We start from the raw sequence: 27,970 nt of genomic DNA on the forward strand, positions 1-27,970 counted from the left end.
GTCTTGGGTCATCCACGCTCTGTCAAGATGCTTGTGCTCTTATGAAACCGTTTACATCCCAGTTTCAGAGCTGGCCCCAGAGCCTGAAATGCTCTGGGGAGGAGGAACGAAGCTGTGAGCAAGTGGCTCTCGGCTGGGATCAGCCTCTGGAAAAGAGCAGCTGGCTGTGGCTCAGGGCGTTATTCCCTGGGCACGGAGCTGGCCGTGCCCAGGGGCTCAGACCTTGCAGCATCCCGTGGAAAGCCAAGGGCATGCCCGGACCAGGCCCTGCGGGGGGTGCAGCAGGATGCTCCGCATGATACGGGACCTGCTGCAGAGGTGGCAGGGGCGGTTTCTTGCCTTCCATCTTGCGTCTCCTTTGGAAAAGTCTCCGGGCAGAAGTGATGCGTTCCTTGCATTATTCATGCTGCCGTGAGCCCAGGAGATATAGTTACAGCTGGCAGACCAGCCGCGAGCAACTCGGCTGCTTAACTCGCGCTGCAGGAGGCAGGAGGCAGCTCAGGGGCTGGGGCTGGAGTCCTGCTGCCCCGGGGACATGCCACGTGGAGTCCCCCAGGAGGCACCGGGGAGCAGCCGGGGCGCCTCAGGCACGAGAGGGCCGCAGCCGGCTGAGGGACATGGGCACGTGCCCCACTGAAACCGGGCGCAGGTAACTACCCCCCCGCGGCAGGCACCCGGCGCGGGGGCCGTGGGGTCGGGCCGTGCTGGTGGCCGGGCTGCTGTAGAGCTCTTGCCGCTTGGCAGTGGTGGGAGTGCAGGGTCAGGAGCCACCTCGTGCCGGTGCGGGGCATCGCCGCTGGGCGGGCCTTCCTGGAGACAGGCTGCTGGAGCAGGCGTGAAACCCGGAGCATGAGCGCCCGCCACCGCCGGCATGGGTGGCAAGAAAGGGGACCCCAAAAAGGATGCCGATGCCAAGGGCAAGGGGGGCAAAGGGAAAGGGAAGGATGCCAAGAAGGGCAAGAAGGAGGTGCTCAGCGAGTTGGAGGAGCCCTCGGATGCAGAGGTGGCCAAGACGGAGGAGAGCAAGGAGGCTCAAGCAGTGGAGGAAGAGAAGGAAGAGGAGGAGGCACCAGTGGAGGAGCCCAAAAAGGGGAAAGGGAAGGAGAAGAAGGGGGTGCTCAAGGCAGTGGCAGTGAAGAAGCCAGGCCGGGGGAAGAAGGTACAGCTGGAGCCGGAGGAAGAGGAGGGCGAAAGCAATGCTGCGCAGATGAAGAAGAACCTCAAGGGCACCTCCAAGCTGGTGATGGGGCTGACGGCCGACAACGCCAAGAAGAAGAAAGGAGCCAAGAGCGCAGAGGCCACGGGCCAGTCGAAAGCGGCCACCAAGGCCGCGGCCAGCCCAGCCGTGGAGGAGGACAAGGCGCCACAAGCCAAGGTCAAGCGGAGCCTCCGGAGCACCTCCAAGCTCTTCCTCGGCTTCAAGAAGCTGGGCCTGCGGCAGCCCAAGAAGGGGCAGTTCAAAAACACCTCCCGCTTCTTCTGGGGGCTGCAGAAGCACAGCACGAAGAAGAAGAAGAAGAAGAAGAACAAGGCGGTGCTGAAGTCCACCTCCAACCTCATGGTGCGCTTCAAGCAGATCGGGAAGAAGCGGAAGGAGGCGGCGAGCGCCCCGCCGGCGAAACTGTCCTTCCTGCTGCTGCGCCAGGGAGGGCAGTCGGAGGCGGCCGGCGCGTCCCTCTTCCGCCGGCGCCCGGAAAGGAAATTCAAGCCGCGGGCGCAGGTGCTGAGCAAGGCGGCCGCCGCCACGGGCTGGCTGGCGAGGAAGCTGCTCTCCAAGCGCGGGCGGCTCGTCGGGGGTGGCCGGCCGGCCGACGCGGCCTGGCTCTCCCGCATCGGCGCGAGGAAGCTCCCGTTCCCCGCGGAAGACGAGATCCTCAGGCACCGAGCCAACATGAAGCGGCTCCCCGGCGGCGGTGGCGGCGGGCTGCTGGCCCCCGGCGCGGCGCGGCGCACCGAGGAGCGTCCCGGCCCGCCGTCCCGGCGGCCGTCCCGGCGGGGTCCCTCGGAGGAGCCGCCGGCGCCGGCGGGATACTACGGCTGGTCCGAGGAGGGGGCCGGCCCCCTGGGCGCCCGGCGCGGCTACGCCGAGGAGGAGGGCTACGGCGCCGCGCCGGCTCCCCCCTACCCGACCCGCTATGGCTTCGAGGAGGCGTCGCTGCCCGATTACGGCGACTACGCCGGCTACGAGGCGGAGGAGGACTACGGCTTTTACGAGGGGGTTTCGGACTACCCGGACGACCCGCTGTCCCAGCGCTGCTGGGAGCCCGAGGATGAGGAGTCCTACAGGCCCTACGGCGCCTACTCCGCCTCCGACCTCTACGATCCTTACGGGAGCGACCCGGACTACGCCGAGGAGCCCGCGGGGCCCTTCGGCTACGCGGGGGACGCCTACGGCGCCTTCGGCGGGCCGGCGGCGGGCGAGGGCGGCTACGCGGAGGAAGCCTACCCCGAGCACCGCGTCCACTACAGCGAGGCCGCGTGGCCGCCGCACGCCCAGTCCTCCTGCAACCCCTACGCCGCCGCCCTGGACGACATCGCCGAGGCCGAGGAGCCCGAGGAGTGGGGGGACGAGGAGGAGGAGGAGGAGGAGGAGGACCGGGAGTACCCCCTCGCCGCGCTCAGCGCCGCCTCCCTCAAGGGCGCGCGGGAGACGCTCTCGGCCCAGCTCTCCCTCCACAGGAAGTTCAGGCTCTTCCCCAGGCCCCAGGTGAAGCTCTTCGGCACGGACCGCCTGGACATCGCCCTCCCGCCGTCCCCGCACCTGGCCGACGGCGACGAGGACGACTACGACGAGTACGAGCCGCCGGGGCGGCGCGCGGGCGGCCGGCGGGGCGGCGGGCCGGCGGCGCGGGCCTGCGGCAGCCCGCTGGGGCAGTTCCTGCAGCGGTCGCTGTCGCAGCCCCAGCTCGGCCGCGGGCGGCACCGCGGCGGCGGCGGGTCGGAGCCGGCCTCTGGCGCGGGGCCGGCCGAACCCGCTTATGGACGCTTCGGCGCCGGGCCGGCGGGCGCAGAGAGAGCCGGCTCAGCGCGGCGGCCGCCCGCCCGCCCCAGCGCCTTGGGGGCCGCCGGCGGCCGGAGCGGCGGGGCCTCGCCGCGGGCCTCACCGGGCAGGGACGTCTCCCCGCCGCCGCCGCCGCTGGCATCGCGCTGCTTCCCCTCCCTCCGCAACCCCTTCGCCAACCCCGGCCGCTCCTCGCCGCCGGCCCTCGACCGCCGCGGCAGCGCCCGGAGCGACGGCCCCCGCGGGCCTCCCTCCCCGGGCGACAGCTTCCGCCGCTTCGCCCTGGCCCCGGCGCCTTCCTCGGCGCCCGCCGTCCCGCCGGCGCGGCGGCCCTCGGCGCGGCGCGGCGGCCCCCCCGGCCCGCCGCTGCCCCACGCCTGGCCCCGGCAGCCCGAGCCGCCCACCAAAGCCGTGAAGCCGCTGATGCGGACGCCCTTCCTGCAGCCGCTGGGGCGCCCGCCCGGCCCCCCGGCCCCGCCGCCCGCCGCCCCACCGCCTGCCCGCCGCCCGCCGCCCCCCGGCCCGCCCTGGTGCCGGCCGCCCAGCCCCGAGCTGCTGCCGCCCGGCCCCGCTCCCGGCGTCCCCAAAGGCTTCCTCCAGCGCATCGGGCAGCCCCTGGCCGGCATGGCCCGGCGCCCTGCCGAAACGGGCGGCCGGAGCCCATCCCCGGGGAGGCCGGGGCGCTTGGGGCCCGGCCAGTCCCTCGCGTCCCTGCTGACGGCGAGCGCGGCCCCCCCGTCCTCGCCGCCTGCCCGCCGCCGGCCCCTTTCCCCGGCACCCTCCTCGGCGAGGCGCCCGGCCCCGCGGGATGCAGACGCGCCCGGGTCGCTGAGCCCCACGGCGGGATGTTGCCTTTGGGCCGACAGCCCGCAGCCCAGGCTCCCGGGCTCCCCAAAAGCTGGACGGAGCCCGGTGCCGCGGGGAAGCGCCGCTTTCCCCAGCCCCCGCGGCTGGGCGCCGGGCTCCTACCGGCGCGGCGTCGGCGCCCCGGAGATGGCAGAGCTCTATGAGAGCGAGGCCGTGGCCGGGGAGGACGGCGCGGGGCGCTACGCGGTGGTGACGCCGCAGATCCAGAGGCTGGGCTCCCTGCGGCGGGCGTCCCGCATCTACAAGCAGCACTGGTCCAAGCAGCACGTCGTGCGGGTGCAGGAGATGCCCGACGCCTGGACCACGGAGCAGGGCTACGCCCGGCGCCCCGCCGAGCGCCTCCGCACCCGGGTGAGCCCCCGAGGAGCCGACATCGCCCGCTACCTGAGCCAGCGCTCGCCCGCCCGCGCCTGGCGGGACAGAAACCCCTGGGCGGACGGGTACCTGGCCGCGAAGCTGCCGTGGCGGAGCAAGGTAACGCCGGGGAAAGGATGCGGGAGCATCCCCGGACGCCGGGTGCAGCACGCGGGGTGGGTGAGCGCGGGCGCGCCGGCTTTCCCACCACATCCCGGATGCCGGTGGGGGTCCTGCTGTGGGGGACCGTGCTGGAGGGGGCTGTGTGTGTGACGGGCATGGCCCCCCCACCCCATCCCGCATGCAGCCGCCGGCGGGGACACTTGACTCTCGCTGGCTGCAGCGAGTATGTAAATGGCGAGACCCGATCTCCGGGGTGGCCACGCTGCAACCGGAGGAGAGGTGTCGCTAGCCGGGCTGGAGTGACTGCCGGCACGCCGGCCCCGGCGGGTATCCGCTTACCTGCCCATCGGCCCGGCTGGGCGCTGTGGTCGGTGGCAGCTGCCGGTTTCCTTGGCCTGCAGCTGAGATGATCCGGTGTGGGCACAGAGAGCAGCCCCCGAGCCCCTTTCCCCCGCGCACTGCCCCATCCTCGGCTGCCGCTGTGCCCCTTCGTGGCTCCTTTCTGTTGTTTCGCCTGGATGCACCACTCTGCTATTCGCCTCCCTGGGCAAATGCCCCCGTTTGCAGCCCCCAAGGGCCTTTTTGGATAAAACGCATGGGTATTGCGGCAAGGGCCACCTGGCCACAAAAAGTGGGACAGGACTCTCCAGAAATGGCATTTCCTGGGACTCCCACACTTGGTATAAGCCCAGATCACATCTTCTTAGCTTTTTAATCCAATTTCTAGTGCTTCTTTTCTCCCCAGACATGTGACGCTCTTGCTGGGCTGGGGGACCCACTCTGGGATGGTGGGATCCTTTGCCTGGGGACTCTGTTGCAGTGGTTATGGGCTTCCCAGTTTGGGGCCAGAGATATTGGTTTTGAGGTCATTGTGGTGAAACGTGCAGGAGGTCGTGGAGGGGGCTGGCTGGCGCCCCGCAGGGTGCACGGCCATGCCCTCAGTGCCCGTGCCACCGGGCTTGCTTTGTGCAGATGCAGTCCCTCTGCAGCCTGCCCATCGTGCGGTACCAGGAGCAGCAAGAGGAGGACGGGCTGGAGGACATGACCCAGCTGGAGTGAGTCCCTGTGTCCCCCCTTGGCTGCTAGCTGTGACTCAGCTCAGACACGGGGGCCACCAGTAGGATGGTGGGAAGGGGCTGGAAACCCCCTGTGGGCACCTGCATGGGAGGGAAGGCTGTGACGGCTCCTGAGCCCATGCCAGCCCCAGTTTCCCACTAGCTGGCTGGGGACTGGTGGGGATGTGCTCAGGGACAGCGGAAGCCTCCTGTCCTCCATGGCCATGTAACGTGGCCTCTCTGCTCCATGGCAGGGACCTCCAGGAAGCCGCCGTGCTGAGCAACATCCAGACACGGTTTGAGCGTCAGCTCATCTATGTAAGTGCCCTGTGCACAGGGCTGTGGAGGCTGTAAGGGTGTTGGAGGCCATCAGGCCACCGCTGAGGTGCACAGCATCCCAGGGAGGCTCAGGATGCCTGGATCCTCATCCTGGGATGAGTGGTCTGGGACAGCTGGCATCTTGTCCATGCACAGCTGGGCATGGGATGCTTAGGGAGTTCTTTCCGAAAGGGGGAGTATTGCTCGCCAAGCTCCTGCTGCCTCGAAACCTGCCCCTCTTCTCTGCAGACCTACATTGGCAGCATCCTGGTTTCAGTCAATCCCTACCGGTTGTACAACATCTACGGGACGGAGCAGGTGCTGCAGTACGAGGGCAGGGCGCTGGGCGAGAACCCGCCGTGAGTACCAGGCACCTCTGAAATGCCGTGTGGGGAAAGGAGCTCCCAGAGTGGCCTTAGCTACCACCCTTGGCTTGTCCCCATAGGTCCTTGTAGGAGCCTCTGGGTGGGCTCCACTCCTACAAGCCCTGCAGCCCCTGCAATGCCTCTTGGCTGCTGGAGCGATTGTCTCCATTCTTGGGTGCTGCTCAGCACTAGCACTGCCACCACACCGCACCTCACTTCCCGCACATGTTTTTGCTCCACAGGCACCTCTTTGCGATTGCAAATGTTGCCTACACTAAAATGATGGATGCCAAACACAACCAGTGTATCGTCATCAGGTGAGAGGCAACTGGGACCTGCACATGCTTGTCCCCTTGCACACCCCTCTCCTGGCTGGCATCCCTGCAGGCTACTAAACTGGTGTCCTTAATTAGCAGTGCACTGATTGCCAGTTACACAGGGTGTTTGCACCAGTGTCAGCGTAATCCTTCGCTAGCACGGCCTAGCCCGAGGGTCAATGAGATTGGGGTGGTTTGGGTTGGGTGGGGTTGGATGCTCTTAGGATGGATATGCTTAGAGTGGACACACTCAGGATGGACACCTGGGGTGGACATGCTTGGGATGGGCACATTTGAGGTGAATGCGCTTGGGATGGACATGTTTAAGGTAGATGCACAGTTAGGATGGTCAGATTTGAGATGGATGCATGATAGAGATGGATGCTCTCAAGGTGGACGTGCTTGGGCTGGACACACTCGGGATGGGCATGCTCAGGGTGGGCACACTCCCCAACCCCTCTGCTCAACTAGTGATGTCCCTGGTTGTGTCTCTGCTCCCCGGTTCAGTGGGGAGAGCGGCTCGGGGAAGACAGAAGCCACCAAACTGATCCTGCGCTACCTGGCAGCCGTCAGTCAGAAGCGCAGCACGGCTCAGCAGGTAGCGTACCTCCCCGCGGCCAGGCACACGCAGTGGGCACGTCCCTGTCCATGCGTCCTGCTGCCGTGCTGCACTCACGTCTCTGCCACTCTCCTTGTCCCCATGCTTTCACTACGGACCATGGCAGATAGAGGTACCTGGGGGGACACGTGGGCTAGGGCGGTTCGAGGGAGCTGAGTATCGTGGTGGATCGCCACCATGTCACCCCGGCTGCGCAGGGACCATGGGTGCAGGCACCTGCAGCTCTGTGTGTGTGTGTGCCTGGGGTCGTTGTGCCATCCCATGTCTTACACAGCCCTGCAGCATCACACACCTTGGGGTTTGGTGCCCCTGGCCTGTCTGCTCAGGGCAGGAGGTGGCAGGAAGGGTGGCATGGCTGGGAAGGTGGTATGGTCCGCCCACCCCAGGGAACACCCTGTGGCCGTGGCCTGTTGGGATGCTCAGACCACAATTTCATGCTGTGGCTCTCCTCATCCACCACGGACAGATCCTGGAGGCGACCCCCTTGCTGGAATCCTTCGGCAATGCCAAAACCGTGAGGAATGACAATTCCAGCAGGTTTGGGAAGTTTGTGGAAATCTTTCTGGAAGAGTAAGTAATGCTGAGGAACATCTGTGCATGTCTAGCCCTGATCCTCCCATCCCCGTGTCCTGGGTGTGCCACTGTGGCTCACCCCAGCTCAGTCCAGGACTCCAGCCCCCTATCGGGACCCCAGCCCTGCTCCGAGACTCCAGTCCTGGTCCTGGACTGCCCCTGTCTCACCATCCTCTTGGTTCTGCTTGGCTGCCAGCATGGCTGGTGTGAGACGTGCAGATGGGTCTGCCTCTGGGGGAGGCAAAATGCGGAGAGGGGAAACATGATGTTGCACATGCAGCATTTACTGTCCCCTGCCCAAGGTGCTGGTGTGGCTGTGTCCCCCGGTGCTGTGCCCATGCCGGGGCTAGGGGAAAGGATGTGGTCCTGCTCACAGGTCCCCCATCCCTGACCTACCAACAAGCCCCATGGCTTGTCCTGCCCTTGCTTGGTCCCATAGATGCTCTGCTGCCCAGGAGACTCCTGGCATGGGCACCAGGTCTTGCTGGGGGTGCTCAATTTCACCATGGGTGCAGTAGCTCCAGCTGGGTGCAGACACAGCTGGGTATGGTGGGGTGGGCACAACCCTTTGTTCCAGGTGAATGAGGCTCGGGCCAGGGTGGGTGGCAGTTCCTGGCCACACTCGGGTTGCCAGCTTGGGCTCCCCATCTCGTCCCTGCAGCGGCTTGATCTGTGGTGCCATAACCTCGCAGTACCTGCTGGAGAAATCCCGCGTGGTGTTTCAGGTGGGTGGCAGATTGGCCCCAGGCTCTGTCTGTGCTGGGCCTCGCCTCAGCTCAGTCCTCTGCTCTGCAGGCCAAAACTGAGCGCAACTATCACATCTTCTATGAGATGCTGGCTGGCCTACCTGCCCAGCAGCGGCAGAAATACTTTCTCCAGGACGCAGAGACCTACTACTACCTGAATCAGGTGAGTTGCCTGCCCCACATACCTGGATGCTGGACTCAGGGCCATTGGGGCCGGGATGAAGTCCCTGCAGGTACCAGTGGGCTGGTGGGGAGGATGTTCTGGGCAGAGCTTGGAGCAGGGTGTCCTTGCTCCTGGACTGATCCCTGGTGGATGGAAGCTCACTGGGACCCTGTAGCAGCCTGGGCTGGCCCCGGGGGTGCACCATCCTGACAGCACATCCATGGGGCTCTTCCAGGGTGGGAACTGTGAGATCCCTGGCAAGGACGATGCTGAGGATTTCCGGCGACTGCTCAACACCATGGAGGTCCTGAGCTTCAGCATTGAGGAGCAGAACAGCATCTTCCGCATCCTGTCTTCCATCCTCCATCTGGGCAATGTCTACTTTGAAAAATATGAGGTAAAAGGAAGGGGACGGGGCTAGTGGCAGCTCTGGTATAGGGCAAGGGCAAGAAGGACATCCCATGCATGATGTCCTCGGCTGCAGGCAGCTGCTGAGCTGTTCTCACCTCTGGGCCAAGGGGAGCTGGGGAGTAAACACAGAGGCTTCTCTGCCACATCTGGATATAGATGCCACATCCTCAAACCAGCTGTTTTGGCCAGTTCCCAACATAAGTAATTGGCATGGCTTTTGGGAGGTCTTTCTGCCCAGAGGTTTTGGAGGAAGAGGAACACTGAGTCTGCTTTCATTTTTCCATGGAAAAATGTTGATGTTGATGTTGATGTTGCTCAGATATTTCAGGTTTATAGGGAGGAAAGTCTTTATATTTTCTGTTGCAGAAATATAAGCAAAATTAAATCAAAAACAGTGTTTTGGCTTGATTTGGGATACAGACAAATACAGACCCACCATCGAAACTGCAGGAAGGCAACTCAATCTGGCCCTGCAGGATGGCTCGGTGATGGGCTGCGTCCCAGCTGGTGAAAATCAGTTTGGCTGAACTGGTTGGGCAACACCACAGGCTGCTTTTCACCACTGCTGTGTGGCCATCCCAAGCTGGAGGGGCCCCTGGACAGATCTTTCTCCCCCACCCTGAGTGGCCATCACTTCCCACCACGTCACTCTGTCTTGCAGACAGACTGCCAGGAAGTCGCGACGGTGGTGAGTGCAACGGAGATCCAGACGGTGGCTGAGCTGCTGCAGATCTCCCCTGAGGGCTTGCAGAAAGCCATCACCTTCAAAGTGACGGTGAGTGTGCAGCAGTGTGTGGCCAGCAGCCGTGATGGCTGTAGCACGAGAGCTTGGTGGAGTTTGGTTCCTGCAGGTGCTGCTAAAACTTCCATCGTGCCATTTGCTTTCCCCAAACTAGGAGACACTACGGGAGAAGATTTTTACCCCCCTCACTGTCGAAAGCGCCGTGGATGCCAGGTAAAGGGTCTTTGCCATGGCCAGTCCGTGCTGTGCAGCATGACGATGGGATGTCTGGCCCTAGGGGACTGCACAGCAGCAAAACCAGGGCTAGGGAAGGGGAGGTCAGGGCTCCTGGCACACGGCATACGGGCAGTTTGCAGACTGCTGTGCTCAGCAGTGGGGCTGGGATGGGTCCTGGTGAGGGCAGCAAGGATGAGGGATGTGCCACAGGCAGCCCCCACAATGGGCAGGGCTCCGACTCCCTGCTGGGAGTTCTTCAAGCCAACGCTCTGTTGGTCTCTCTCCCATTCCCAGGGATGCCATTGCCAAGATCCTTTATTCCCTGCTCTTTGGTTGGCTGACAGACCGCATCAACAAGCTGGTATACCCCAGGCAAGAGGCCCTCTCCATCGCCATCCTGGATATCTACGGGTTTGAGGTGGGCGGGGTGAGCTCCATCACTCCTCGAGCTCCCTGCAGCCCTCCCCTCACCATGCATCGTGTGCCACTAAGCAGCGGCATCTGGGGCTGCAGGGATGGGTTCGGCCTGAATCGGTGCTGCAGCCCAGCTCGCTGGGGCTGGCTCCTGCATGGTCTCAGGCACTGTGTCCCCGACTCTCTGCAGGATCTCAATTTCAACAGCTTTGAGCAGTTATGCATCAACTACGCCAATGAGTACCTGCAATTCTTCTTCAACAAGATCGTCTTCCAGGAGGAGCAGGTGGGAAGGCAAACAGTCCCCAGCATCTGACAGTTCTCAGGCTGCCCCTTGGCATGTCCTCAAGAGTTGCTGTGGAGCTGGGGGCTTTGAGGGGTCCAAAAGCCTGTTCCTGGGGTTTGGGGCATTTGACTCTGCGGTCAGGATCACCGAGCTGACCCTCCCTGCAGGAGGAGTACCTCCGTGAGCAGATCGAGTGGAAGGAAATCCCCTTCAGTGACAACCAGCCCTGCATCGACCTCATCTCCCAAAAGCCCTATGGCATCCTCCGCATCCTTGATGACCAGAGCTGCTTCCCCCAGGTGAAGTGCTTCTTGACATGGTGGTGGCAAGGATGGTGCACCTGAGATATCACCATGCCTGGGGTGTCACCTTGTCCAGGTGTCCCCATGTCCCAGAGCTGCTCAGCTCCTGGGTTGTTGAGCTGGGTGAAGTGAGAAGACCCTCGGCAGAGGGGAGGGCGTGTCCACAACCAGGCTGCACAACCTCCAGGAGGTCCCAGCTAGGTACCCCTGTCATGACTTCCCCTAGAGGACCTGCTTTTTGCAGGAATCACTGAAAAAAAAAAAAACAGTTGCCCTGTAAAACAGAGAGGCGTGATTGCACCCTCTCTGCTGATGAGGAAACTGAGGCACAGCGAAGCAGACGCCTGCGCTCATGCAGCAGTTCGACGGCAAAACTGAGAGCAGTGGCTGACCCAGGCCCTAGACCTGGCTGTGATTGCTCCTTCAAGCTTGCAACCCTGGCTGGGGAATTTCTCCTCTTTCTTGGTTCACCCCGTATTTTCACCTGCTCTGTGAGACACACCTGGCCCGTGGAATGAGCAGCATGGGGAGGAGAGCAGAGACCTGTCCTCAGCAGAGACCCATCTCTCTGAGGAGAAATTCTTCACATCACTTGATGTAGCTGGAGGCACAACACGCTACCTCCATCGACCCAGACGGGTGTCCCTGTCCCATGTGCGTCTCCAGAGCTGCCAGCTAGCATGAGATGGGTCTCAGAGCCTCCACCCTCACACGTTTATCCACTCCCAGGCGACAGACCACACTTTCCTCCAGAAGTGTCACTACCACCATGGAACGAACCCGCTGTACACCAAGCCAAAGATGCCACTGCCAGAGTTCACCATCAAACACTATGCAGGGAAGGTGACCTACCAGGTGCGTGGCAGCAAGACACCTGGTCTGGGCTTTAGTGAGGGGTTTTAAGGGTGGGTTAGAGAAATTGTTGACATGGCAGTTTATTTGGTTGATCCTGTGCTGGGAGTGAGGGACAGGCACATGGATCTGGCTGGGACCCAGGATCTGCTCCTCAGCCTGCAGTCCCTGGCCAGTAGCTTTTTGCCTCTCCTATCATGCCAAAGGGCTCCAAAGCACCAGGCTCTGCTCTTTGGCAGGTGCACAAGTTTTTGGATAAAAACTATGACCAAGTGCGGCAGGATGTTCTGGACTTGTTCATCAGCAGCAGGACCAAGGTAGGACCCTGGCCCAGCGTCGGGTCTCTGCAGCAGTGGTGGAGGAGGCACTGGTCCAGCTTAGCCCCTCTTTGGTCCCTGCACATATGCCAGCCCATGGGCCCTTCTGAGTCCCCAGGACATTGTCCACAAGGCTCATGAAGGTGCTGTGTCTCCAGGAGCCTTGCACCATCACAAACACCTTATTCCTTTGTAACCCTTCCTGTCCCTCCAAGGTGGTGGCCAACCTCTTCTTCGGACATGCCCAGGTGCTGGCCCGGCAGAAAAGCCTGGTGGGGAAGAGCAGCACCAGGACACGACGCTACAAGGCTCCCACCGTGGCTGCCAGGTTCCAGCAGTCACTCCTGGAGCTAGTGGAGAAGATGGAGAGGTCAGCATGGGCAGGGTGGGCAGGAGCCAGGTCAAGCTGGCAGGCAGGCAGCTAGGGGGGAGGGATGAATCTGGGCTGAGCCGTCCTGTAAGGCCATGGGGAACACCTTCCTTCCCACTGCCCTGCCACCAACAGTCTCTCTCCAATGCAGGTGCAACCCCTTCTTCGTGCGCTGCCTCAAACCCAACAACAAGAAGGTGAGACACACAGGCTGTGGGAACATCTCGCTTGCCCTGCACTGGCACCCTGTGGGTATGGGTTGAGGACTCAGCACCCCTCTCCCTCCAACCCAAGGAGCCAGGACTCTTTGAGGCTGACGTTGTCAGCAGCCAGCTCCGCTACTCGGGCATCCTGGAGACCATCCGCATCCGGAAGGAGGGCTTCCCCATCCGCATCCCCTTCCTCGTCTTCATCGACAGGTGCTGCAGCATGGTGCCACATGCCTGTGGGAGCCAGGGAGGATGGAGGGCCCCAGGGATGGGTCGTGTGCCACCAACCAGAGGATGAAAGACCAAAAAGATTCCTTGAAGGAATCTGTGAGGCAGTGTTTGGGACAGGGGGCTCCCATGAGCTGATGGAAGTGGCAGGGGGCTAGGAGCACCCCAGGTTTGGTGGAAGAGCCCAGATAAGCTGCTTCTGCAGATGGAGAGCTAATCACCAGGAGGGAAAGATGGGGAGGGTCTGTGCTGATGTCCCCCAGCAGGTGCCCAAGGTGGGCAGCCAGAGATCTCCCTTGGGCTGGGTCTTGCACAGGCCCTGTAACAGCATCAGGTGCTCACCCAGGTACCGCTGCCTCGTCGACATGTGGTCCAACGTCATTCCCAATGGGACCAACTGCGTGGAGATGCTAAGGAACCTCTGCGCCGTCACCCCCAGCATGTATTACGTCGGTGTGAGCAAGGTACCATCCCTGTGGTGGTGGCGGCTGTTTAAGGGTGCTTGGAGCCCCTGGAGGTATCAGTGATGCCGCAAGGCCGTGCGTGCCTGTGCGCTCCAGGAGTCGGAGCATGTCCAGGGCAGCCGGGTGGTGAGGGGCTGGTGGTGGGGTGCTGCAGGGCTGCTGGGACTCATGGCATTGCTCCCCCAGCTCTTCCTCAAGGAGCAGCTGTACCAGGCACTGGAGAGCAAGCGGGCTCGTGCCCATCACCTGGCCGCGCTCACCTTGCAGCGCTACGCTCGCACCTTCTTCATCAAGAGACGCTTCCGCTCCCTGCGCCGCAAGATCATCCTCCTGCAGAGCCGGGCCCGCGGCTACCTCGCCAGGTAGGACTGGAGCCAGTGTCTCGGAGGAGCTGGCCAAGGGGTGGGAGCACAGGGAGCCGGTGGTGACAGGCGCCCTCCCGCAGGCAGCGGTACCGGCGCATGAGGCACACGCTCATCAAATTTAGGTCGCTGGTGCACATCTACGTGAACCGCCGGCGGTACCTCAAGGTGAGTGGGGGCAACTGGGGGCCGGCAGGGCCCGGGGGTGATGGGGATGTCCTTGCTGCGTGCCTCGTGGCAGGTCTGCAGAGGCCGCAGGGCTGGTCCTAGTGTCTGTACCCTGCTGAGCCCCCCAACCCCCTCTCCTGGCCACCTTCTGCCTGTGACACCCCATTTGGCATGAGCAGAGCCTTTTCTGGACCAAACCCTGGGGATGCCAGGAGGGCCGCAGGCATGCTGTGCCCTTCTGCCTCCCACGCACAGCCGGGTGCCCCCAGAGAGGTCCCGGCACCACACGCAGGCCTGAGCCACCTCCAGCCGGTGGGCAAGGTGGCCACGGAGCCAGCGTGGCGTGCCACGGGCAGGCGAGGCAACGGTGGGGCCAGCGCAGCGCTCAGTGCGGCTGCTCTGCTTGCAGAGGAAGGAGGACGCCCGCCGACGGGCAGAGGAGGAGAGGCAGAGGATGAAGCAAGTAAGGAGCTGCCGACCGGGCGAGCGGGTGCCTGCGTGCCGACGAGGAGCGCGGGTGCGCGAAGCCCGCGGTGCTGCGGTGCCCTCACCCATGCCACGTGCCTGCCCGTCTCCCCGCGCCTACCCCGCAGGAGCTGACGAGGAGGGAGGTGGTGGACGTGACGCACCTGGAGATCCCTGCCGAGCTCCTGGGGCTGCTGGAGGCCGCGGCAGGTAAGCGGCACTCGCCGGCCCGGCTCGCGGCAGCCCCTGGGCACGGCCGGGCGGCCGCGGGGTTAGAGCTGCCCGCTGTGCCGCAGCCGCCGGGCAGGTGAACGCCGGCTGCGTGGTCCTGGTGCCCCCGCCGGCGCTGCAGCCCGACTCCCGGCTCACCCTCCCGCTCGACATCAATAACTACCCCATGGCCAAGTACGTGTGGGGCCATTTCCAGGTAAGGGAGGCGCCGGCAGCCCCACCGGAGGGCATCCGCGCGCCGCCGCCTCCCGGCCCTTTTTCGGGTGCGGGAGACGGGATTTCGGGTCGTCCTCGCTATCCCAAGAGGGCAACGTGGCCGTGCGGTTAGATGCAGGATCCCCGAGCTCGGCTCCGCTCCCCGACTGCCCCCGCGGCCCGAGCCGGGGCTTGGCCCCGGGTTCGGCCTGGGGGGTGCCCGGGGGGGCCAGATCCGGGGGCGGCTGCGGGCGCTGCGCCGAGCCGGGCTGCGGCCTCCCGCCCTCCCCGTGGGTTCCTGTCGTCTCCAGAGGCCGGGGGGACCCCGCTGAGGTTTTCGGAGTGACGCGAGAGACTGGCTGAGCCCTCCTGGATGCCCAACTCGGGGCGGATCTGGAAACGCCTCGGGCGCTGTCACTCCGCGGGGCCGGGAGATCAGGTCGCTTTGCTCCCGGGCCCCCCGTCCTTGGCCCAAATTGATACGTGGCTGCTTTGCACCCTTCCTCTTCCTCCTCTATTTTTGTCCTGTGTTTTCAAGTCCCTGGGTTCCCAAACGGCAGTGCCAGGGTCAGATCCTGCTTTCAGCCTCACTGGCATCTCTGGCCCTGCCAGCACAGTCTGAGTGAGGCGCTGGCTGCTGGCCGCATCCTGCACCCCTGCCCTTTCGCAGCGCCCTGCTCCAGCTCCCGTCCGAGCCGCGACGCGATGCTCAGCGCCGCAGCCCCGACCCTCCTGCGGCCTCGCGCTGCCTCCCCGCGGGCCGGGGCCGGCAGTGGCCAGGGCTGCAGGCCCCGGGTAGCCACGGGTGTGCGGTGTCGCTGCAGGAGCCGCTCTTCGGGATGCTCACGGCCCCGCTGGCCGCCCCGCTGACCCGGCTGGAGGAGGAGCTCTGCAACGAGGCTCTCAGCCTTTTCAAGCTGGTAGGTGGGACAGTGCCCGCCCCCAGTGTGCTGGGACATCCCTCACCTTGTGGCTGTGGTCTCTGTCCCCTCCCTGCCCTCCATCCTCTCCTCCTCACTTTCCCCCCCACCCCTCTATCCCTCCTTTCCCTCTATCCCTCCATCCCCTTCATCCCTGCATCTCCTGCATCCCCTGCATCTCCTCCATCCTCTGCGCCTCCTGCATCCTCTCCAGCTCTCCTTCACCTCCACCCCTCCCTCCCCTCCACCCCTTCATCCTCCTACCCCTCCATCTCTTTGTCCCTCCATCCCTTCCATTGCTTTCATCCCCTCCATTGCCTTTGTCCCCTTCATCCCCTCCACTTCCGCATCCCCTCCATCCCTCTGTCCCCTCCGTGCCCCCATCCCCTCCATCCCTTCCTGTGGGGAGCTCCGCTCCCTCCTTTGGGTTCACCCTGGGCCATCCTTCCTCAGTCGGGCACAGTGATCCTGGCCTTCCCTCCATCCATGCCCTGGGTGGGGAGGAGCGGGAAGAGCAGGAGGAAGAGGAGCCAAGGTGGGAGGAAGAACCAGGGGCAGCGGTGCCGCCGTGCCACTCCGCCCTCGCTCTCCCCATGGCAGATCCTGCGCTTCATGGGCGACCCGGGGCTGGGCGGCCCGCAAGAGACCCTCTTCGGCAACTACATCGTGCAGAAGGGGCTGGCGGCGCCGGGCTTGCGGGACGAGATCCTGGCGCAAGCCGCCAACCAGGTCTGGCGCAACACCAACGTCAACAACGAGGAGCGAGGCTGGCTGCTGCTGGCCACCTGCCTCAGCGCCTTCCCCCCCTCCGCCGCCTTCGACAAGTACCTGCTCAAGTGAGCCGGGGCTGGGACGCTGCCTGGGGGGGGCACGCTGGGCTCCTCGGGGCAGCGCGCGCGCCTGGGGCTGCTGCCGGGCCGCCCCGCAGCCTCCTCCCTTCCCCGCAGGTTCGTCTCCGACTACGCCTTTGCCGGCTACAAGCCGGTGTGCCAGCGGAAGCTGATGCAAGCCATGGCGCGGTCGCCGCTGGGCACCGCGGCGGCTCGCGCCTACCCGCCCTCGTTGCTGGAGTGGACGGCCAACAGGCGGCAAGCCAGCATGGCCCTGGATGTCCACTGCTTCAACGGTGCGGGGCCCGCGGGCAGCGGGCCGGCCGGGGCGCGCGGCTGCGGGGGCAGAGAGCCGCAGAGGGTCAGCGAGGAGGGACCCACAGGGTCTGCTCACCGCCGGTCTCTCCTCAGGTGACCGCTTCTCCTGCCCCATCCATTCCTGGAGCACCGGCGAGGATCTGGCAGGGGACATCCTAAAGCACAGGTACCCGCTGGCTCAACCCCCTCCTCTACCCAGGGCCCAGCATCCCCCAGGAGCAGGGTGCCCTGGGGCCACTTCGGGGCGATGCTGGGCTCCCGCAGAGCCAGGCGGCGTGGGAGCCGTGACACCCGGTGGCCATGGACAGCCGGCATGGCCGTGGGAGGCACGGCGTCCCCGCAGAGCCCGGGTGACCCCGTGCCCAGCGGCCCCGCTTTCGGCAGGGGGCTGGCGGAGGGCTGGCGCGGCTGGTCCGTGTCCATGAAGGAGGGCGCCCAGTGGGCCGAGCTGGCTGGCCACGACTACGTGCTGGACCTCGTCTCCGACCTCGAGCTGCTCCAGGGCTTCCCCAAGCAGAAGTCATACTTCCTCATCACCTGGGAGGGAGCGGAGAGCCGCGGCAGCGCCGGCCGGGTGTAAGTACCGGGCAGGGACGGGCTCCCGGCGTCGGCGGTGCCGTCCTGCCCCGTGCCGAGCCACGCGCCGCGGGGAAACGCAGGCTCCGGATCGGAGCTGGGGAAGCGCAGCCAAACGCCGCTGTCTGCAGGGCGCTGGGACATGGCTTGGATCTGGATGAAGTCCCTCCTCCTCCAGCCGTGAAAGCCCCGACGCTGCCGCGCCTGGCCGCGCCGGCCGCCGAGGCGTACCCGGCTCACGGTAGGGCGCTGCCCCCCCAGCCCGCTCCCGCCGGCCGCTCCCCCGGCCCCGGAGCTGCTCGCGGGGCCGGTGCGGGTGCAGGTGCAGCTGCGGGTGCCGCTGGGCTCATCCTGCCCTCCGCAGACGCGGACTTTGGCGAGCCACGAACCCAGAAGGGTTTGGACCGCTACCTGGACAGCCTGTTCGACCCGGTGCTCTCCTACGGCAACGGGGTGAGAGGGGCACCCCCTGCGCGAGGCAGAGGAGGGGCGGCCGCCTGCGCTGGCTCCCGACTCGCAGCGCTCTGCCTCAGTTTCCCTGGGTGCACGGGCACCCAGGGGTGCCCAGCCCTCCTGACACCTGGTCCCCAGGAGCTGGAGAAGCCAGCCGCCGTCTCGCAGCGGATGAAGGGAGGAGGCGGCGTAGGCGTGGGGGCCGGCAGCGGGGACGCCGAGCATGCCGGACCCACTGAGCCACGCCAGCCGAGGGGTGAGCACCCCGGGGCATGCCTGGGACCCCGCACAGCGCCCGGAAGCCTGTCCTGGCACCGTGCCTCAGTTTCCCTACCTGCTCCCCGCTCCCCTCGCCCTGGGCCAGCTCTGCTCCTTCGCTTTCACAGGTGCAGAGCCGGCCCCGGCCCCCCAGTGCCGGGCAGATGCCAACCAGCCGCCTGGACCCCCAGTCAGTGGGGCAGAAACGGGGGGGGGGGGATTCAAAATCTTCCTGGCCCTGCTGTGGGGCAGCTCCCTGGAGCTGCTCCCCAGGGCCAGGGGGCTCCGGGGCACGGCGGGCAGGCGGTGGGGCAGGGGCAAGCACGGCAGCCCGGGCCCACGGGGCTCACGGCACGGCTGCCCTCGCAGGGGAGAACGACGGACGGGACGCCGGCCCTGCCGCAGCCCCGGCCCTACGTGCAGAAAGCTGGTAAGGCGCCACGGCGTGCGCCGTGGGGCAGTGCCTGGGGTCTGGGTGCCCCCACCGTGGGGTGGCAGGGGGGACGCGCGGCACGGCGGCGATGCCCGAGCCGGTGGCAACGGCCGAGGGGCCACATGCCGCCGGCTGGTCTCAGCCACGGCGTTTCGCTCCCCAGCGCCCGCCGGCCGGCGCTGGCCCGGCGAGCTGGTGCGTCACTCCCGGCTCAACTCGGAGCACTTCCCGCGGCCCACGCAGAACATCCGCAACATCATCCGGCAGTGCCAGCCGGCGGCGCGCGGCCCCGCGCCCGGCAGGTACCCCGGCGCCGCCGAGCCGCGCGCGCCAGTCCCGGCCCCGTCGCCTGCCAGCCCTGAGCCGCGGGGCGCTGGCGGTGCCGCGGGGCGCTGGTGATGCCGTGGGGTGCCGTCTCCGCAGGAAGGACGGCAGCAAGATCTTCGGGAAGAAGCTGGACCCCCACGAGGAAGCCATGCAGATCCTGAAGGGGCAGCTCTCAGCGCCCGCGGTAGGGACGCGGCCGCCCCCGAGGCCCCGGGGCCGGGCTCAGGGCGAGCGGCCGGCCCCACGAGCAGCCTGCGCTCTGCCTCGCAGGGGCCCAGGGAGGTGGTGGCTGCAGTGAAGCCGGTCGCCAGCGCCGGGTACCAGCAGCGAGCGCCGGCGGGGCGTCCTCTGTCCACCGCCAGGCCCCCAGGTACCGGGGCAGAGCTGCGGTGCAGCAGGATCCCAAGGCCCGGCGTCGCCTTGCCCTCCCTGGTGGCACTGGGCACGGGGCCGGTGACAGCTAACCTGGCTGGCTGCAGGCTCCGGCTCTGCAGCAGCCTCGTGGCACATGGCTAAATGCTCCCTGCCTCATGTCGCGCTGCCGTGCCTCAGTTTCCCCCAGCAGCGAGAGGCTCTTGGTGCTCTCGCCCCAGGGGGATGCAAGGGCTTTTTTTGCCCTTGCAGTCGCCGTGTCCCGGGCGCTGCCGTCCGAGGCACAGCAGGTCCAGACCCAGCTCCACCGGAGCTGCAACGAGGACTTCTACACCTACCGCAACGTGCCGTGGAAAATATACATCCGCAAAGAGGTGCCGGGGCTGGGGACAGGGCTGGGCTGCCGCACGCTGGAACGGAGCAGGACGGGCTCGGGAGGGGAAGAGCTCGGGCACGCAGACGTGGCCTGGGCAGGGTTGTTTGCCCCGTGCTCCTGATGGAGCTGGTCCCCGGCACGCCTGAGCTGGGACAAGCTCGGCATCCAACTGCTGCGTGGATAAAGGGGGATTTTCCTGGGAACGCGGGGCTCTGCCCCAACTCGGTGATGCAACATAGCCACGCTGGTCTCCTCCTGGCAGGTTTTCTACCCCAAGGACAACTGCAACGACCCGCTGCTGCTGGATCTCATCTTCCGGCAGGTGAGATGCCAAAGCGGCCCCAAAGCCCCTGGGCTTCCCAGCGTCCCCTGGCGCTCTTCCCCTGCGGAGCAGCTCCTGGGAACGGGCTGTCCCTGCCCTAAGAGTGCGGATGTGGCCCCAAACGGCCGGGCAGGAGCGACCTGCCCCCACGCTGGTGCCTCCCGGCAGCCGCTCCGCTGCATCCTCTCTCGAGGAGTGCCCAGCTCCCGCTCCTCCCCTGCCACGGCGAAAGCCGACGGCGGGGAGGCGCAGAGGAGGGCACGGGTGGCCCCGGCACGCCACCGGGGAAGAGGGGGCCGGAGGGGACGCCGCTGCGCTCCGCGCGGCACAGCCCTGCCGCTCCTAACCCCCTTCTCCCAGATCTTCAGCGACACGCTCTCCGACACCTGCGTGCGGCTCAGCCAGGAGGAGCGGCTCCGCATGAAAGCCCTCTTCGGTAACCCTCGCCTGCTGCCACCGCCGAGTCCCGCCAGTGCCAGGGAGGGGGCTCGGACCCAGGGCAGCTCGGACCCTGCCGCCCTGGTGCCTGTCGTCATCTCCTGGGGAGCCAAACGCCTGCCTTGCTTAAGCCGGGCTAGTTTTACCTCTGGATACACGAAGGCCTTTGTCATGTACAGTGTCACGAGTTCTGCCAGGTCTCAGCGGGGCTTGCTGCGTTAGTGGGTGCCCCAGGCAGGGCCCGTCTCACCGTGGGGTTCCTGTGGGCTGCGAGAGGGGATGCACATCCCCGATCTCGCCGTGACACCTGCGTCCAGCTTCCTGCCAGCCCTGGCTCCCTCCGACGGGCGGGCAGACGCTCACTCCCTTTCCGCCCCACAGCGGAAAACAAGCTGGATTCCTTCAGCCCCGTGGCCACCGAGAGTGTCAAGCAGGAGATCGTCGCCGCGGCCCGGGATGGCTGCGAGGTGTATTTCTCGCGCCTCTTCCCCGCCACGGTGAGGAGCCAGCCCAGGGACGGGACGGTGCCGTGGTGGCACCGTGTCCTGGCTAACGCGCTCTGCCGTCCTGCAGGGCAGCGTCGGGACCGGCGTGCAGATCCTGGCCGTGTCCCACGCCGGCATCAAGCTGCTGCGGCTGGTGAAAGGCACCAACATGCCCGGGGAGCAGCTGCGGGTGCTGCGGGGCTACAGGTAGGGGCAGCGGGGCCGGGCGCCGCGCAGCCCCCCCCCGGCTGCCGCAGCTCTGCCCAAGGGACCAGCGGGTGGGGGCTGAAGTGATTGCTCTACCAGCTTCAATAGACATGGAGATGGGTTTTCTGCTGGCGGGGGTGCCTCCTGGCCCGGCTGCTGTCAGCACTATGCACACATCCTGCTGGGGATATGGCCCCATGGTCACGATCAGCGCTGGGGGGGATTAATTGCTCATTGCGTCTTGCCCACTGCACTTACCTAGGGCCCCCAAACCTGGATGATGGTGCCAGGCCACCTGGGTGCCCACCCTGCCCCTGCCCAGATGTGCAGGGCTCACTCTGGGCTCTCGAGGCGGGCTGGGTGCCGGGGTGCATAACCCTCGCCTCGCCCTGCCCCAGCTATGCCGACGTCCTGTTCGTGACCACCCCGTCCAGGAACATGCTGGAGTTCAACCTGAGCAGCGAGAAGCTCATCCTCTTCTCCCCGAAGGCGCCCCAGGTCAAGGCCATGGTGGACCACTTCATCACGGAGCTCAGGAAGGTGGGGGGGCCCTGGGGCCGGGTCGCAGCCGGGCTGGCGCAGCTGGTGGCACGTCCCTGGGTCCGGGCCATGTGTGTGTGCCTGTGTCGGTGGGCCCGGGTGGGCAGTGGGGGATGCCCTGCAAATGGGACCGTGCCTGGGCCTTGGTGCAGGGGTGGCACCTCAGACTGGTTGTGAGGCTGTGGGTGCCCCCTGTGGTGGGTGGTGTGCATGCATCTACATGCGTGTGTGTGTGCGTGCACATGTGTGCATGCGTGCCAGTCCTCCCTGTGCCCAGGACTCCCAGTACGTGGTGGCCGTGAGGAACTACAGCCCAGAGGACAGGGGCCAGCTGAGCTTCCACAAAGGGGACATCATCCACCTGCAGCCACTGGAGCACCCTGATGGAGGTGAGCATCCCCCGCGGGTGACACTCTTCCCACCGCCCCAGGGCCACCCGCTCGGGCATCCTGCTGTGGGGAGCTCCCTGGTTTAGCTGGGAGCCCGGGGAGGAGCCCTCTCCTTCTTGCATTTGGGCAGCAGGACTGATGTCCTCACTAGCCCCGGTGCTGAGGGCAGATGCAGCCGTGCCTCGGGCTCGCTCCCGGGACACGCGGTACCTGTCCCCCCAGACCACTACTACGGCTGCGTGGTCCGCAAGAAGGTGATGTACCTGGAGGAGCTGAAGTCGGGCACCCAGGATTTTGGTGGGTGGCTCTGCAGAGCTGTGCTGTCTCCGTGCGTGTGACCCCGTGGTGTATATGGCCACCCCGAGCCGTGTCCCATCCTGGGGCCGGTGCACAGGGCTACCCCCTCTGCTACCCCCCAGCAGGATGCTTTGGTGCCCATTCGGCACAGGGGCATGCTCCCCTGCCGTCCCCTGCCTAGGTGGCTGCAGACCAGCACCGGGTGCTGCCCCACATCCCTGCTGGCTCTGGGTCTGCCCCTTTGCCTCGAGCAGAGCCGAACCACAGCCGTTCCCAGCCTAAAGCCACGGCTGGGCTCCTCTGGGGAGGTGGAGATGCCAGCTCGGGTGCCAGGGCAGGAGGCAGCGGGGCAGAGGCTTCCCTGGGACAAACCTGCTGGAGCCTCCAGCGCGGAGCTGCTCCTGACCCATCTGCCCGGCACAGGCTGGAAGTTCGGGGCCGTCCACGGCAGGTCGGGGCTCTTCCCGGCTGAGTACGTCCAGCCCGTCGCCGCCCCCGACTTCGTCCACTTGCCAGCGGACAGGAGAGAGGAGCCCAGGGACCAGCAGGGCAAGGTGGCAGCCTCGGCGGCCGTGGCTGTGGCCTCCACCGCCATGGCCTGGGAGCTGGACCGGAAAACAGAGGTGGGTGCTGCCGCGGAGGCCGTCGCCCCGCGCGGTGCCAGCTGTGCCGGGGCGCTCACGCCCCCCTCGCCCCTTCTCCGCAGGCGTCCCCTGCCAGCACCAGCTTCGCCGTGGGCCTGGAGGGAGAGGATGGCGAGCGTCCCGGGGACGGCGCCCCGCCGCACGGGGCCTTCCCCATGCTGGGCTTTGCCCGGCGGTATTTCCGGGCGGCGCGGCACGGGCAGACGTGAGTGCCCGCTGGGGATGGCCCGCGGGCGGCGGGGCGCAGCCACCCCGCGGCGGGGACGCCGGGCCAGCCCGCCCGCTCCCCTCGCCCTTCTCTGGCGTCTCTCCCAGGGACTCCTGCGGACAGCAGGCCAAGTGGGCTGGGGAGCCGCCAGACGGGATGGAGATGCTGAAGTTCACCAAGGTACCGGGGGGAACAGGGTACCCGGGGGGCCCCACAGTGCCCTGCAACACTAGGGCTCGTTGTGATGCACTGCTCCTCGCCCCTGGGTCCCCCTGAGGTCCTGGGGACCTCTCTGGACCCCCGGCTCGGCCCTCTGGCCGCTCCTGGCCACTGAGCCTCGCCTCGCTCCCTCCCCGCAGGCCCCCATCCAGGAGTCACTCATCAAATTCACCGACAGCAGCGTCAGCAAACTGGCTGCCGAGGCTTTCCAAGGTATGCACAGCCGCCCGCCCCACCGTCGCAGCCCGGGGCGTCCGGTGCCCCAGTCCCCCTGCCCCTTGGGGCTGTTCTGGACCGCCGTCCTTGGAGCAGGGTCTGGGTCTGGGGCAGGGCCTGGATGGGAGATGGGGTGGCTGAAAGGTCTGCAGCTCTTTCGGCCTTGTTGCCCGTTCGGGGAGCCCTGGACATTCCCCACCCCAAAGGGAAGGGACAGGGAGAAGTGTGTCACCGGGTGGCTTTCTCATCCCCAGCCGTGATGAAGTTCATGGGCGACTTCCCTCTGAGGGGACAGACGGAGCTGGACACCATCTACACCATACTCAAGGTAAATCCCGTGCTGGGGCCGTGACACCTTGGGGGGTCCTGGGAAGGGGGTGGCAGCACGGGGGGCAGTGGAGACATCCTCAGCCACGATCCGAGCCGGCACCTCTCCGCCAGCTGTGCGAAGAGCACGAGGTCCTGCGGGACGAGGTGTATTGCCAGATCGTCAAGCAGATCACGGACAACACCAGCTCCAAGACGTGAGTCCCTGTGCGCATGTCACCTGGCCCCAGGCTGGGACGGCAGATGGAGGCTGGAGCTGGGGACACTTGTGTCCGCAGCCGAGCTGAGCCACCCCAGCGTCCCGGGAGATCTCGGGGACGGCCTGGGCACCTCTGTCCTTGCAGTCTGCACCCAGCCGGGCAGTGACACAGGGGCTAACGCTGGTCCCTGGGACTGTGGGTGCTGCCCCGGCTGCTGCGGGCGCTGCAGCTCTCCCAGGGGGCTCAGTCCCGGCTTTTCCCTGCAGCGACAGCTGCCAGAAGGGCTGGAGGCTGCTCTACATCCTCACCGCCTACTACAAGTGCTCCGAGGTGCTCAGGCCCTTTTTCCTGGCCTTCCTGCAGGACGCTGGCCGGCACCCGGGGCTGCCTTTCCAGGGTAGGGGCTTTGCGTTCACCAGTGCCCTGGGTGCACGGGGGGAAAGACACCCTGCGGTGTCCCAGGCTCCAGAGATGCTTTAGCAGAGCAGGGCAGAGCAAACGTCGTGGCTCAGCCCCTGGCACCTCTCCTTGGGGTGCCGGAGAGATGGCACACCACCTACCCCCGGCGCTGCTGCCTTCACACCGAGCCCTGTCTCCCCCAGGCATCTCCAAAGCCTGCGAGCAAAACCTGCGGAAAACCCTGCAGTTCGGTGGCCGGAGCCTCTTCCCCAGCAGCATGGAGCTCAAAGCCATGGTGGTGAGCTGGGGCGCTCGCTGGCGCCTGCGGGGCACGGGCAGGGCTGATGCCAGCTCAGGATCACTCCGTGGCTCAGGATCCTCCCAGGGGTTTGAGATCCTACCAAGGGGCTGAGCTGTGTCCCCTCCCTGGCACAGGGACCCTGGCCCTTCGTGGGGGCTCCTCTCTGGGGGAGGGGGGATTACTCCAAGGGGATAAATCATACCCCTGGATCTGGGGGGCTGTGTCCCAGCTGCAGCATGGCCTGGGGGCTCTGTGCCAGTGGGGCACTTTGGGGGTGGCCTGAGCTTTTGGGAGGCCTCAGCTGAGACCCCACTTGGTGCCCAAGGGAGGGATGCGCTGGCTCGCTGCAGCAGGACCCGCAAGACCCGGGGTTGTCCCCACGAGACGGCCTGGAAGGCCGTGGGGCCTTGCCGCCGGCTCCCCAGGCGCTGACGTGCCGTCCCGCGCAGGCTGGACGCAGCGCCAAGCGCCAGCTCTTCCTCCTGCCCGGCGGCATCGAGCGGCACCTCAAGATCAAGACGTGCTCGGTGAGTTGGAGGGAGCCGGGGGTGAATGGCTTGGCCTGGCGGCCGCCGGGGCACTCACCCGCCTGGAGATAGGGTGATGGGCGCCGGTGCCGCCGGCAGCCGGGGTGCTCAGCCGCAGCCGGGGCTGGCGGTGACCCCGCGGTGCGGGAGCGAGGAGGGATGCGGCTCCGCTCTCCCCACGCTGGGGGATTTTGTTCCCCGGGAAAGGGGCGTCTCTGGAGATCCCGCAGCCTCTCCAGGTTGCCGTGCGGGACGAGACCTGCTGCGGGACCCAGCGCCGAGCGTGGCGCGGTGGCATGGTGCCCGGCCCGGGCCCTGTGCCAGCCGCCCGTCCCTGTGCCCAGGTGGCTCTGGACGTGATAGAGGAGCTGTGCTCCGAGATGGGGCTGCAGCGCCCCGAGGCCTTCGACGAGTACATCATCTTCGTGGTCACCGACAGAGGTGAGGGGCCGGCGGGGAGCGCCGGGGCGGGCGCTGAGCCGGGCGGCCCCGCTAAGGCGCCCGGGGGGGCCGCGCAGGGCAGAGCGTCCGGCCCCTGACCCGCAGGGAGTACATCCTGGACGTGGCCACCGAGACGGAGCGCCTCGACGCCAGCTACATGTTCTGGTGCCGCCGCGTGGTCTGGAGCCAGCCCCTCAAGTTCGACAACGAGCTCTACGTCACCGTGCACTACAACCAGGTACCGCTGCCCCGCGGGGCCGCCCCAGGGCCACCGGCGCCGTCCGGCCCTGCCGCTGCAGCCTCCGTCGGGCACGTCCCCTCGTGGCGGGCTCCCAACCCGCCGTGCCCGCTCTGCGCCCCCCCAGGTCCTCCCCGACTATCTCAAGGGGCTCTTCAACGTGCTGCCGCCCGCCAGGTCCGGAGAGCAGCACTTCCAGCAAGCGGCCAAGCTGGCCGCGCTGCAGCACCGCGCCAAGGACGGCCGCTGCCTGCCCACCGCGTAGGTGCCAGCGCCGGGCGAGGGAGTGCTGCCCGCGGTCGGAGGCTGGAGAAGGGGTCGGGGCGGGGGGCGGGATGCACGCGCAGGAGCTGTCGTCCTGCCGTTGGGACCCACTGGCCTGCACCGGCACTGACCTCCCTCTCCCTGCAGGCGGGAGATGCAGGACTACGTCCCCCCGCAGCTCTTCCGCCTGCTGAAGGCCCAGTCCTGGCTCCACATGGTGACCCAGCACACGGAGCAAGCCCAGGCGCTCAGCGCCCACCAGGCCCGGGCACAGTTCCTGGGTGAGCGGGACGGGGACGGGGGGCCGATGCTCATGGGGAGACGGTGCTCATAGGGAAGCAGTGCTGCTGGGAAAGCGACGCTGCTCGGGAGGACGTGCTGCCCGGGACGCGGTGCTGTGGAGGAGGTGACTGCTCACAGTCCAGAGCCTGCCATGGTGTGAGGCTCTGTGAGCTGACTCAGCTCTCTCCAGGCATGGGGCTGGCTGGGTCCCTCCCTGGAGACCCCAGAGGCATGAGCCACCCCCAAGGCTGAGGCAGGGGCTGGGTGCCAGCGGGCAGCGTGCTGAGCACCCTCTCATCCGCCCCACAGGACTGCTGAGTGCCTACCCCATGTTCGGCTCCTCCTTCTTCTACATCCAGAGCTGCAGCAACAACACCATCGTCTCGCCCTGCATCCTGGCCGTCAACCAGAACGGCCTCAACTTCCTCAGCAAAGAGACCCACGTAGGTGTGGGGCAGGGGGGCCGCAGGGTGTCCCGCAGGCACTGCCCCATGCCGCAGCCCCCCGGCAGGCCTGGTCCAGGCTGTGTGCAATGCACCCACCCAGTGCAGTGCACCCAGTGCAGTGCACCCAGTGATGCAGCGGGCAGTGTGCAGTGTAACTGCACCGGGAGGTCTCCTCTCCCAGCGCAGCAGGTCTCCTGGATTTGGCCCCAGCAGGCCAGAGGGGTTTGCTCCCGTGTGGTCGTGTCCCCCTGGGGGGGTAGGGGGCGGGCAATGCCCTGAAATAGCTGCTCCCATCTGCACCCACTTTACTCCCTTGCCCCGTCCTGTGCAATGTGCGGGTGTTCCCAGCTCCCCACGTGCACCCATGGGTCTGGGGCTCCGGGGGTGGGTGCCCGCAGCGCCAGACGTGCCTGCCACCCTGCCCAACCCCCCCTCCCAGGAGCCCATCGCGAAGTTCTCCCTGAAGGAGATCCAGTCGACGCGGACACAGCGGCCGACGGCCGGCTCCAGCTACCCCTACGTGGAGATCACGCTGGGCGACCTGCTGTCGCGGGGCATCACCCAGCTGCAGCTGGAGCAGGTACGGGGACCGGGACGGCCCCGCGGGCTCCTACGGAGCCAGCGCAGCCTCAGCCCCTGCGGATGGAGCGTGCTGCGGTGATGCCCGCGTCGGCTGGGGGGGTGTGGAAATTGCATTTTGGGGGCGAAGGCGGCCCCCGGCGAGCGTCTCCCCCCCTCGCCTGCCAGGGCCTGGAGCTGTGCCGCGTGATCGCCACGCACATGGAGAGCCTGCTCTGCGCCCGGGAGAAGAGGCTCACGCTGCCGCCCAGCGAGATCACGCTGCTCTGAGCCCCGCGGCGCCCTCCCGGCCGTCTCGCCGCCGGGCCACGCGCCACCCGCCGCAGGGACCGCGCTCCACGGACGCGACGGGCACCCTGGACAGGCTCCCGGGGGGACGCAGGCGCCTTAGTTGCTTTTTAACAG

The 27,970-nt window shown here is 66.6% G+C and overlaps 1 protein-coding gene across 1 annotated transcript; it reads left to right on the plus strand.

Annotated features, from left to right (window-relative positions):
* Positions 1-253: 253 nt before the first annotated feature.
* MYO15A (myosin XVA) lies at positions 254-27,934 on the plus strand. The gene is made up of 65 exons (XM_062588630.1): positions 254-1,913; positions 1,974-3,033; positions 3,079-4,342; positions 5,318-5,400; positions 5,655-5,718; positions 5,968-6,077; positions 6,326-6,400; positions 6,908-6,998; positions 7,486-7,589; positions 8,254-8,317; positions 8,388-8,501; positions 8,737-8,898; positions 9,574-9,687; positions 9,809-9,867; positions 10,165-10,288; positions 10,475-10,570; positions 10,738-10,869; positions 11,602-11,727; positions 11,964-12,041; positions 12,257-12,411; positions 12,563-12,608; positions 12,706-12,830; positions 13,195-13,312; positions 13,499-13,674; positions 13,758-13,842; positions 14,252-14,305; positions 14,436-14,517; positions 14,604-14,734; positions 15,558-15,653; positions 16,254-16,489; positions 16,601-16,779; positions 16,895-16,967; positions 17,186-17,377; positions 17,509-17,618; positions 17,742-17,830; positions 17,969-18,086; positions 18,217-18,278; positions 18,458-18,518; positions 18,685-18,823; positions 18,945-19,032; positions 19,119-19,218; positions 19,473-19,594; positions 19,859-19,918; positions 20,279-20,354; positions 20,738-20,853; positions 20,930-21,048; positions 21,447-21,588; positions 21,866-21,977; positions 22,200-22,274; positions 22,698-22,897; positions 22,981-23,123; positions 23,234-23,306; positions 23,486-23,558; positions 23,816-23,889; positions 24,003-24,085; positions 24,355-24,485; positions 24,691-24,785; positions 25,238-25,315; positions 25,660-25,756; positions 25,834-25,994; positions 26,122-26,255; positions 26,406-26,539; positions 26,850-26,983; positions 27,426-27,566; positions 27,734-27,934. The coding sequence occupies exons 1-65, from the start codon at positions 872-874 to the stop codon at positions 27,833-27,835; spliced, it is 10,152 nt and encodes a 3,383-aa protein (XP_062444614.1). The 5' UTR covers positions 254-871; the 3' UTR covers positions 27,836-27,934.
* Positions 27,935-27,970: the final 36 nt, after the last annotated feature.

This window comes from Rhea pennata, chromosome 15 (assembly GCF_028389875.1).
Source record: "Rhea pennata isolate bPtePen1 chromosome 15, bPtePen1.pri, whole genome shotgun sequence".
NCBI lineage: Eukaryota > Metazoa > Chordata > Aves > Rheiformes > Rheidae > Rhea > Rhea pennata.

Coding starts and splice junctions, on each gene's coding strand:
- MYO15A (XM_062588630.1), top strand. CDS start 872: ATGGGTGGCAAGAAAGGGGACCCCAAAAAGGATGCCGATGCCAAGGGC. Junction 5,401..5,654: donor GAGGACATGACCCAGCTGGA/GTGAGTCCCTGT, acceptor GCTCCATGGCAG/GGACCTCCAGGAAGCCGCCG. Junction 6,401..6,907: donor AACCAGTGTATCGTCATCAG/GTGAGAGGCAAC, acceptor TCCCCGGTTCAG/TGGGGAGAGCGGCTCGGGGA.